The sequence below is a fragment of the Rutilus rutilus genome, assembly GCF_951802725.1.
Source record: "Rutilus rutilus genome assembly, chromosome: 7".
Classification (NCBI taxonomy): Eukaryota; Metazoa; Chordata; class Actinopteri; order Cypriniformes; family Leuciscidae; genus Rutilus; species Rutilus rutilus.
This window is the reverse complement of record NC_140221.1, coordinates 44,395,502-44,407,947: the sequence shown is the minus strand read 5'-3', so window position 1 is coordinate 44,407,947 and position 12,446 is coordinate 44,395,502. Positions and strand designations below refer to the sequence as shown.

At 41.3% G+C, this 12,446-nt stretch overlaps 1 protein-coding gene across 3 annotated transcripts in view; it reads right to left on the bottom strand.

The window, feature by feature from the left end:
• Positions 1–12,446, bottom strand: part of LOC311293881 (uncharacterized protein) — a 100,910-nt gene that overhangs the window by 72,297 nt on the left and 16,167 nt on the right. For all 3 annotated transcript variants that reach the window (XM_084414416.1, XM_084414417.1, XM_084414418.1), the window contains exon 2: positions 57–3,835. In XM_084414416.1, the coding sequence (XP_084270542.1) occupies positions 57–3,037 (2,981 nt within the window). In that variant the 5' untranslated portion in view covers positions 3,038–3,835. The remainder of the gene's footprint in view (positions 1–56; positions 3,836–12,446) is intronic.

The following is a 12,446-nucleotide window of genomic DNA, read 5'->3' as shown; positions in this document are numbered from 1 at the left end:
GACATTCACAGTTTTTCTTCTTACCACGTTATTCCTTGACTCACACGCGTACTCACCCGTCTCGCTCTGCCTCCTTCTTCTCCAGATCCTGAATGACGTCCAGTAAAACCTTGATGGTGTTCTGGCTGGTTTCCAACACCCCTTCCAGGCTGTGCAGCTGAGACTGCAGAGCCCCAATGTCGTACAGAGGGCCGTTTGGGCCAAACAGTTTCTCTTTTGCCTTTGCCAGGTCTAGCTTACACATAGCCCCAGACATGAGCCCCCCCAGTAGCTCCTGCACCTGCCGCAGTGTGTCCGCTTGGCCCTCTGCTGGTCCAAGAGGGGCCTGGGGATTCGTCCCCGCAGCAGGAGGCAATTGATTTGCACTGGACTGAGATTCTGGGCTGAGGATCGCCCGTCGGCTGCTTAAACAGGTGGGCCTCACTGTAGCTCTTGCCTTAGTTTTGGGAGGGACAGGAGGTGGGGTTTCACCTGCCTGATGGTGAGTTCCTGCTTCAACAATTGGCTTCGCTACCCCAGTTTTCATTCTGCCCTTTTCTGTGTTGTTGCTCTCAGCTTTGGGGACAGGAGGCTTGCGGGGCTGTCCTGGAGTCGAGGTGCCCTCTTTGCGGGGGGTGTATGGAGGAGGAGGAGGAGGAGGTGGGGGAGGAAGCATGAACTCTCTCCTGTCTCGTCTGTCCTGAGTGTAGCAGAAGGCCTGAGGAGGGGAGTGACTCACCCCAGTGTTAGAGTACAGCAGAGCAGTCTGTGGAGGGCAGGCGTAAGGAGGTAAGGAATGCCTGAAATTAGCAGAGGGAAGCACAGTTTCTTGGGGTTTACTAGCATACATCATTGCCTCACGTGGACAGAGAATGGGTGACATATTTTGTGGGAATGATTTGGAGTGTGATACTGTTTGATTTGGAGTCTTAAAGTGTTGCACAATTTGAGAGGGATTACTGCAAGACACTGCATTTTGCATACTAGATTTGCAGTGTGGCAATATTCGAACTGAAAATTTACCTGGTGCCGGTTGTGTGGAAGGGCTGCAAATCAGAACTGGTATGGAAGGAGTCACATGGGTTGCCACATTTTGTTGATCCAAAATGCAATGTACTGCAGTTTGTGCAATAGGTATGGTGTGTGCTGCGATGGGGCCTTTGAGGTGTGAGACAGGGTGTGAAGAGGTGGCACAGGTTGGCTCGGGAGGAAATGACATTAAATTGTGAGGGAGGGTTTGTGTAGGAATCTTATGAGATGCTGCAGGTCGTGTAGGAGAGCCAAATGTTGCTGGTTTGTCTTTGACACAGTATGGTATAGACTGCACTGGAATTGTACAAGATGATGTGGGGTGAACAGGTGTTGGGGTGTGTGTAGCTGATTTAGGAGATTGCACTGTTTGTACAGGAGGGGTAGGGGTCCTAATCAATGGCTCATTCTGATTAGAAATCTCACAGCGTGGCACAGACTGGATAGGAGTTACAGGTTGAGTTGGAGATATCACAGAGTACACAGGTTGATTTGAGGTGTTACCGCATGCCATGGGTTGTGTTGGAGTCTTCTGGCATGGCTGTGTGGAAGTGAAAGTAGAGGCAACTGCAGGTGCTCCTTGAGAACAGGATGTTGTCTTGAAGCCAGCATTGCTGGAGCATGGAAGGGTTTCCTCCAGCTTTTGGCAACAGGGTCTGGATTGAGCAGGAGTTGTGGGATCTGTATATGAATCTAAAATGCAATGGGAATCAGGTATTGGGGGAGTCTTACAATTTGCCGTAGTCTGAATAGCAGGTGTGCAACAACGCCCTGTAGATTCAGTGGGAGACAGGCATGATTGCCCGTGTGTGGTGTCAGTTGACATGACTTGTGCTGTGGTAGTGCACAAAGGCTCCATTACAGTGGGGGTCAAAATGATGTTCTCTGTAGCAGCCTGTGGTGGGCAACATTGTGATGTTTCTTTGGGACATGTGGTTGGTGGAGGAGATGGTGCAGTGCGAGATGGACAAGATGCAGGATCTACCTCGGCTGTTTGCAAAGAGGTTGTGTTGTCTGGGACAGTTTGGACTTTTGAATCACTGCTAGCTTCAGTCTGTGTGGAGGAGACACTACATTGCGTATTATGAACTGTGTTGGGTGTGGGGGAACGCTGTGGAGGCACGATATCTGACGAAGTTCTGTGTGCCACAGCTTTGGATGTGGGTTTCTTAGGTTGGTTAGAATGTTGACGGCTTCTGTGCACAGTTTTAGTTGGAGAAGTACAAGGAGGCTCATGTTTCCCAGGATCACTTGCTGCTCTGTTTAAGGGTTTCCTCCTCCCTCTCCTTCTAGACTGTTTTTGTGGCACAGGTTGTGTTGCTGTACCCACAGAGGCAGTTTGATTGTCCTCAGTTTTCTGGCCCCTTGATTGCTCAGCAGGGGTACAATGTTGGACAGGACTCTTCCGTGATCTACAAGGTGGAATGTAGACCTGTGCGGTCAACTCATCTGAGGAGTCTTCGTCATCCCAGCCTCCCCCCATGCTGTGACTGCGAATCTGTGTGGCCGAGAGCGAGGGAGGCTTTTGCAAACTGGGTGAGGTTTGGATGGCTGTACTCCTGCATGGCTGGGTTGGCAGCGGCAGTGTGAACGAACATGGATGCGTTGGGACCCAGCAGCGTCTGGTAGGCCCAGGGGTAAGTGGGTGCGGTGGTGCTCTCTTCAGAAATGCTGTCACAGCACCAATTGTCTTTTCCATGTCTCCACGGACCGCTCCCACCAGCGAGGGCCCATTTGTTAACTCTTTCTGCCAGTTTGGTACCTCTGTTGGACTCTTACTCCTCACCTTTTCATTTTTATCCTTAGACTCATCGTCATCCTCCAAATCTTTAAAGCGTACCTGCTGCGTGCGGTTTCGCCTGCGTTTAAGTCTGCTTTCAATATCTGGAGAGTTTCGGTTGAGGAGCACTGAGCGCACAGTCACGGTTGTGGGTGTTTTGTCTGGGTTGCCATTGCTGTGGCTGTGAACAGTTGGCAAATGGTTTGGCTCTTTGCTCACCATGTTATCCAAGAGTAGCTTATGGACCATAGATGTAAATTTTGACTGTGTAAGGGTTTTTGTCTGCTTTCACAAGTCAAATGTGAATAAACAATTAATCAGATAAAAAATTCAGTTGTAGCACACAGTATATTTGACATTTGGCAAACTCTGAACATGATAAATGCTGCAGTAACAAAAAATCAAAAATAAAATAAAATAGACCAGCCGATGGCAGCAGAGCATGTGACTGGTCCTTTCCTCAGGTCACATGACTGAGGGTTTCTGTTTAAGTCTTTGTGGTAATGCTGTCAGAGTAGCTCCTGGTTTTGGCACGAAGAGTCTTTAGAAGCAAGTGTCTTTATATGCAAAAGAGGGACTGGTTGTATCCTGAGCTTCAGCCCCATTAGTCCACAGGGGCACTTAAACACTCAGTGAGCAACCTCTGTGAAACTCTCTTTGTGTAAGTCCTGAAGAGCATGAACCTTTGGCAGGGAAGGCTTGCGAGTATGTCACAGAAGTCTGCATCATGGTTTTATAGCCAAGAGGAAAATCTCATGTCACATAGCTCTCACAGATGCTTGTCCTAAAAACATCAAGGCAAATAAAATGTTAATATGATACAGTTTTCAGGCTGACCAGTGAGAGGATATCCAGACACCTTTAATGCCCTACTTTCCTACTCAAAGCTTGTGTGCACAGTCCTCGCTGGTGTAGCATATCTTGACAGGCCAGGACTGGGCAATGCATCTCTTTAAGTTGACTTTCTCTCTCACATTTGTCCTTGAGTTTCTTTGCTTGTGTCGTTCACTTCATCGCTTTCTTTTGACAGGAATAGAACTGGAACATCTAAGCAAAGTAAAAACACAGAAAAAGGACAGTTAATTCAGTAATGTCCCAAAATCGAGGTTTGTATTTCTGAATAATGTTTTACTTTGTCAAACACATACACACAATAAGTTAATTCTAGTGTAAAACCGTACCCAAGGACATACAGAAGTACCTACGTAGGATTCCTCAAGTATAAAACTGCCTCAACAAAGCTAAGATTTCATAAGTTCCCTTCAATAATCAAGTCTTTGATCTCCTTTCATTTTCTGGTGAGGCAGTCTACGAAATAGTTTAGGGTCAAATGTGTGACAACGGTAGATATCGAGAGTACTTTTAGCTTGTCTGTGGCTTTGGGGCTGGTGTTTAACTCAGTGGTGTCTCAGAGGGGGCAGACTAAGAGATATTCAGGGGTAGAGACTGACAACGCTAATTAACTTGGCTTGTCTTTAAGCAACCCCCCTGGCACATGGAGGCACAAGCATGACAGCTGATCGCCTCAGGGAATTCTGAACACACTCTATCACACTGTCACTGTTACCAGGCACTGCATTCTGTCAGTGATCAGACAATCACAGTCCGTTGAGTCATGAAAGGATGTTAAATGTCTGTGTACGTGTCTTGTGGTACACGTATTTGCATCAGATGGGGAATCAGTCAGATTGAATCATAGCACAGAACATCTTACTCAACAAAACTGCTAGCATGTCACACACTCAAAGCACCTTTATCAAAACAGTTGTATAGCTTCAAGTGCTAATTAGCCTATGGCCATATTTTGAAAGAAATAGCTTCCTGCTGATTACAGGATCATTCTTGTTATGCAGTACATTTTCATGTCACTGTAATATACAGTGTCTTAATCTACTTAAGTATTAAAATATTAAACGTTTAAACAAATTTTAAAGATGGAATTAGTTTTCTTTATTTACATCTCGTTTGTTTTCTTGTCATTGTGCAAGATTTAATTAATGATAAAAATAAGAAAGGCTGATAAACCCTAAATATTAATTGAAATGTTTCCTTACATTACAACACAAGCATACTAATTTTTAACGTTTAAGAGGTCTATTTACTGCAAAAAAAAAAGAAAGGAAAGACTCATTCCATTATTTTAAACACTGTCACTGTCACTTGACCTTTATATCATCATCATAATAATGATAAATGTGCAAATATGAAAAAATATGTTTACTTACATTTAGCAGGTCAATCAAATATTGTATCAAAAAAGAGAAATTTGTAGCTAATATTACTTTGGGTTCATTCATCACACTAAAATGAGGGTCAAGTTGAGCACAATGCATTTTGGGATACAGTGTGCTCTGTTGAATACTGAATATTTTGGCAAAAGTAGTTGGTCATTCAAGTATTCATGCATACAGAAAATGTGTTTATGCACAGTATACATACTACTTACTGCAGAGACAGTAAACTTAATATGTTAGTATGCTATTCTGAACATAGACAAAACCTAATTAACAAAATACAGAAAACTCAACCATTTGCATGCCAAAACACACATTCAATGTTCAAGTCAAGCCAAATTTACTTCTATAGCACTTTTCACAATACGCAATGTTTCAAAGTAGCTTTGCAGACAATCATGATGTTAACGTTTATAATATCTTAATATCTTCATGCCTTAATGCCAAAAGGCCCTTGAGCACAGAGGTTCGCAGGAAAAAGCATAAAGCACAAACTACCACCTTACACCTTTAGTTTTATGTAGGTAATCAAGCCATCATTGATTGCTTCTCACTCAGCTAAACTACGGGTTCCTCTTGAAATCTCTTACTGCAGCTCTTCAGGTTCAACTACCACGGGAGCCTCAGACAAAAGGCTAAACATGCTCCATTATTAACCTGTTATCTCCATGTAGCCCAAAGATAAATCTGGCTTGGTACAGCTTAGCAATTGTAAAGTAATATAGCTCGATAATTGGGGGCTTGTACAGAACAGACAGAACAGAATAAATGAACAACAGCTGCAGTGTCAAATTAGGTGAATGCATCAACTTTGTTAAATTGAATTTTTTAAATGTGTAATTAATCTTAAAATTAACATCTGCAACCCAAATTTCAAAAAGTTTTACTGATTGTAAAAGAAGACATTGGGCCCTATCTTACACCTGGCGCGACGCAAGTGTTTTTTGCTAGTTTCAGTCCGACGCAGTTATCATTTTCACGTCCTGCGCCACGTTGTTTAAATAGCAAATGTATTTGTGCTCATTTGTGCGCCCATGGGCGTGCTGGTCTGAAAACGAGGTGTGTTCTGGCACATTGTTGGCGTGTTGCTATTTTGAGGCAACAGAAATAGACTGAGCCATTGACCAACTGAAACCTGGTCTAAAGTCAATGGCGCAATATTATAATTATTTTGTTATTTAATGTGCGCGTTAGTAATGTGCGCCTATAGGCGGGTCCACAACACGCGTACACTCTGCTTAGTAAACACACAGGGACGCACAGCAGCACACAAGCATGCCAAATATTAAAAAGAAAAGGTTTACAATGTAAAAGATTATTATTGTGTACATAAAGATATGGTGGAATCCGGCTTGTCCCGTAGATGGTACCTCGCGTTCGGTCTTTCCACTATCAAATTCCGTCATGTAAATAGCGAATCCGCCATGGCGCGAGCGCAACTGGCATTTAAAGGGATATGGGAGATGAGACTCTGATTGGTTTAAATCCCAAAACACACCCATTACTCATTATGAGAATAGGGCCAACCCTTTTAGACTTACCATTTTTCCCGTCGTTAAACTAGCAAAAGTGGATTCGGACACACCCTAAGTGAACTTGCGCCCTGCGCTTTAGACCATGCGTTAAAATAGGGCCCTATAGCTATAGCACCATTTGCAGCAATGCTGAGAATGAGACACATTTTGAAATGCAATGATGCATGAAATCAAGCTTGGGTAGCTAAAAGCATCTGTCTTTACATACTTGCTTAAAAGGGTCATGATTTGAGATATCATATTTTCCTTGATCTTTTGACAGTTTCAGAACTTAAAGACTTCCTCGTTAGTCCAAAAACAGCTTTTATTGAAACCAAGCTCTGAAAACGACTCGTTTCGGATTTTGTCACATTATGACCTAATAGTGCAGCCAAAGACCACAGCAGAATCAGATCAACATCATCATCATCGCGTCTTTGGTAACGCCACAGGCTTTGCAAACAGACTTTTACTGTAAGATATGCATCTTACAGACCCAACAGTAATGCCACAACATGTAAGTAACAGTGTTACTTCTAATGCCTAATCTGTGATCAGTGATTTTTGATACGTAATGGTTCATTTACAGTCAGACGTTCTTTGTTTCAAAATAATTTATTGTTGTTTAAGTGTCAGTAAATCAAGCCAGTGACTAAATGGTCAACTTCACATGCGCTCCACAGATATGTCTGTCATCATCTGACAGGAGTAGATCTAAATATAATGCTGTAATCAACACTTTTCAGCAGCTGTAATAGTAAAAACGTAGTAAACGTTTTCGAGAGAGTTCCACATGTAATACTTATTTCATATACAAATTTGTTAGCCAATCGTAGCAGTGGATATCTCACAGCAGACACACCCCTTCCAACAGAGGGATTAAAAGGGTAGAAAATGGCCTTTTACTTTTAAATGATGACAATTTTTTATGTAAAAATCATGCTAACTTTATAAGTGCACCTCAGGAGACAAAATAATATTTTTTTTTAAATGCAGTTCGTGACCCCTTTAGAGTATGTTTCAGGCTTTAGGCTTGTTACTTATTAAAGCAATAAGTGACAACAGGCTGGGTGTTATGTGCAAAACAAAGTTGCCTCTTATATCACTATTTAGGCTATTCTATAAAACAACGATATGTTAGATTTATTCATGTGACACTAGCAAACTAATATAGTCCATAACTGTCAGCTGTTTACGGTTGCCAAAAAAGTGTAACATCTTAAGTAAAATGGTTTCGAACGCAGCTCCTACAACCACATTTAAAATCGACCTGTTTTATAAAAGTCAAAAGCAAAACGAGTCTTCGGTCTCGACTGAACTCAGTAAAAGAGTGTCACCTTCTTTAGCTGCTGCCTTCTGTTTTTATGTAGTTCTGCTTTTCTACATTTTCTACTGCTTTGTTCAGTTCAATGCCAGTGGCGGATTCGTGCCCTATCCGGAAGTTCAAATGTTCCCATGTGTGATTCATCCTGGCGCAGACGCCGGATTGAGAAATGTTCTTTTGCATGTCGGGTAAATAATACTTGCTGTTATGCATTTAGTTTAGTCACATTACAATACACTCTTCAAGCTTTACACTTCCATCAAAACCATTTAGTAGTTGTTCACAGCAACCCCAAAAAAATACCAGGCAGTGTTTCATGTGGGTGTATTAGCATTTATAATGTGCTCACTCTGTGTAAATAAGTTATGAATACATTTGAATATGTATTTGCAGCTTTAACTCGCATGCTTTGTGACAGCTTCACTGAGCCGCACACCTGGACACATTAACTGTTGCCAGACACGGCCACACGCAAGGTCACTTTAAGATTCGAAATTACAGCCAAACATTTCACACTTGATAATATTAATTGTTTTTCATTTCACTTCCCAAATCAGGCCAGCAGAATTTCTTAGGAGATGAGAAATGAGAGATTACAGGAAGGTGAAAACGTAATCAAGCGACTGGAATGAAGAGCAGAATGGATTACTCGCTGTCCCTTTGCTCTCCTGGAACTGCCCTCAATTATCCTGCAAGTCTGGAAGTTGTTCCCCAGAAGAGAAGTCAATTATTTAATGAAGCCCTAAATTGGATGAATCATTTGCATAACCAGAACATTTAATTAGGAAACACTTGGTTGTTTTTTTGAGAAGAAGTGTGGGATTCTGAATTAAAATTCAGAGGGCAGGTGTAATCGTGGGATTGCGCTCCACTGGGAATGTAGTGTTTGCAGTTCATTATTGTTCATTCATAAAGGACAAAAAGAGGGATGTGTTCTTTAATGTTGTACTCGCTTTGAGATTTTATTAAAAGATGCTTTTTACTAATGAGTCGTTCTCTACTCTACTCGAACACAACTCGTTTTCCCTGAGGATGCCACTTAAACTCTACTTTTCACAGATGTATATTGTGATTTTAATCTTGTCCGAATCAAACAAGTTTTTACTAAACCAAGTTTTGAGTCTAAACCTAAACCTGTCAGGATAGAAATGATGTTGGAATAATATTTATTTATTTTCACAATGCTTCTCTTTTATATTGACCTTCGTAGAATAGGCTAAATTTATTGTTGCACTGCTTTATGCACTTTCATTATGGATTTAGACATTACTCCCATCAAATAACCCTGAGAAAAATGCATCACAGATTCCACAAAATACAGTAGTCAACATTTGAAGTGAATCAAAAAAACTAATCAAAGTTGTACTAAGACAAGAACGGGTATTGTTTCAAATCCATGTATAACTTTGATGAAAGGTTTTGATCCACTTCAAACTTTGTTAATAATAAGAAATGTTTCTTGAGCAGCAAATCAGCATATTATAATGATTTCTGAAGGATCATGTGACACTGAAGACTGGAGTAATGATGCTGAAAATTCAGCTTTGATCACATGATTTTTTTCAATATGTAATAATATTTCACAATATAACTACTTTTAGCATATTTTTGATCAAATAAATGCAGCCTTGGTGAGCATAAAAGACTCAAAACCATTAAAGTCTTACTGTCCCCCAAACTTTTGAATGATAGTATGGACACATGTATAAGGCATCCCATAACATCTAAATCCTGGCTATGCTCTCACATTAATCCTAAATACAAAGATCCCAATTCCCTTCCAAACAGTAGTACACGAAATGACAGACATCCTATGTTAATAACTGTAATTCATATGTCATTTAGAAAACCAATCCCATCCAAACAGCAGTCCTGTCATAAACCGTCAGGTCTAAATGGGTACATTTCAAATGAAATTTCAAATCCAATGTCAGCCCTGAGTAAATGAGAGCTGAGACGGCATATGTTGCTGTCTTTCTACGTAAAGCCAAACGCTCTCGGACAGCTTTATTAAGAAAGAAGCAAGACAGTCGAGCGATCTTGACACGGCTGTCTCAGAGTAGGTCGCTGGATCTAGCCATGTCCCAGGAAATATTAAGCTACATTGCACATTTATTTTGGGAAAGGACACCCGGGAGGGTCTGTCTTCTTAATTTAGGTACATCTTTCTTAATTTATATATTTATTTACCTGCTTTTTTCCCCTGCAGGAAACATCTTTTTCATGGTAACACCCCCGTTGGTCACGGAGAAGGCTTGATTATTAGGATTACTGATGATTACTGTGATGCTCGACAGGGGTTTGGGAGGAGAGCTGCAGCCTTCGGGTGCTTGTGTTCCTCTACCACAACCTCCTCCTCATCCTCATCCTCATCTTCATCCTGTGGCACATCACAGCATTGATGTGATTGGCTGTGACACGCCAAGGCCTCTGGATGTGATGTGAATCAACAGAGCACCCGCGACGGAGCAGGAAACGTTGCCGTTCAGGACGGTCTCCGCTACCGAATGTCTAAGCATATGGCTTCATCAAAGCAAGGCTGTTTTCTCTGAGGAGTGCATCCACAAAGAAAATAATCTGTATACTATACATATATATATATACACATTTCTGTCAGGACCATTACCGTCAAATACGATTGACAATTAGCATACAGTTTGGAATGGCGGTATGGTTCCGTTCTGGGCGAGAACTCCCTGCGCATCCATGCAGCCTAGCATGCATAAGAGAAGGGAGAGCAGCAATAACTCCCCTTGGGGTAAACAGAACAGAACCAACATGAATGTTTGCAAATATATTTAATTAAAGATTTTAAAGTACAACATAATTTGAGAATTTATTCTGATTCAAGGGGAATCAGAATGCCAAATCCTGACTGGGCGAGAGGAGGAGCTGGGGAGGGAGGAGGGTAATTCGCTCCTGAGAAACATGATAGCTGCTGATAATACTGAAAGAGCTTATATATGCATACGGTGATAGGCGTCGTATTCCTATAGGTAGATGTGGATCAGCTGAGAGTCAGCTGATGCCAGCTTGACTAACGTGACCTGCCAGAACTGACGCTGCGCTTGATATATAGTATATACAAAAATGCTGGGTTGTTTCAACCCAACTTTGGGTCAAATATGGACAAATCCAGCCACTGGGTTAAAATTTTATACATTTTTAACCCAACATTTGGTTTTGTCTAGCCTGGCAAGCCAGACCTACATTAAGATGTTAGGTCTGGCAACTCACCATTGGCACAGCTCAATCCGAGGGGCGGGATAAACGGTTGTCTTTCAAATTCCCTCTTCACGCAATAAGATAGCGCTACAACCAACCGTTTTCCCAACAGCAGAGCTAGATGATAGATTAAACTTTTGCCGTATCTGGTTGGCAAAACTACGAACACATCCTCCTTTTTTAAGAATGACTTAAGTGCCGATCTTTTCTCAAAAAGAACAGCTTAACTCCAAGTCCTCCAGAGTCACGGACAAAGCCTATTCGAAAGGCCGCTGTTCGCCAGCAGCAGCTCTTCTTTGTTTTCAAGTAGCAGGGAATTCACACGGAACTCTGTCGTCATTATGTTAAGCCCGCCCCGCCTACTCTATACACGATGTGATTGGCCTACACTAGAGTTTGTTTTTTCCAGCTCGAAAGTCAACGGAGAGTTGCTAGACTACACTGGTAGTCTGCACCACTAGGGTGCGTCTAGATTTCTAGGCTAGGTTTTGTCCATATTTGACCCAAAATTGGGTTAAAACAACCCAGCATTTTTTAGAGTGTGGATGGATGGATGGACAGATAGATAACTACTTTTTCTAAACTAACTCTGTCGGATAAAGGTTCGGAAGTAGGAAGCATGCTTTTTTGGCTCACATTTTCCCTGAGCATGCCACGTAAACTCAAGTTTCAGACATACTTTGTGATTTTAATCCTGTCCAGATCCAAACAAGTTTTTCCTCGAAAACTAAAACTAAAACTTCTCAAAAGTACCTTGTGTTTTGGCCTCCTCAGAGAAATCGAATCCTGAAATGACTATTTGGGACTGTGCGTGTTTCTTATCGGCCTGTCCGCTCGGAAAAAAGAAAGAAAGTTGCATCTCCGTGTCTGTGACGTTTAATACGGTATTTACGGAATATTGTTCTATATACAAATACACACAAAAACAATAATACTGTGGAATATCATTACAATTTAACATAATTGTTGAATATATTTGAATATGTAATTTATTCCTGTGATCAAAGCTAAATTTTCAGCATCATTACTCATTCAGTGTCATTCAGTGTCACATGATCCTTCAGAAATCAGTCTAATATGATGATTTGATACTCAAGATTTCTGATTATTATCAATGTTGAAAACAGCTGTGCTGCTTCATATTTCTGTGGAAACCATGAAAAAAAAAAATTTCAGGATGAATTACAAATAAATGCAGAACAGCATTTATTTGTAATAGAAATATTTTCTACCATTATACATTTACTGCCTCTTTTGATCAATTTAATACTTTTTATTCAGCAGGAATTTATTCATTTCTTCTTAAAAAAAAATAAAAATCATACTGACCTCAGACTTTTGAACTGTAATGTATAGTGCAT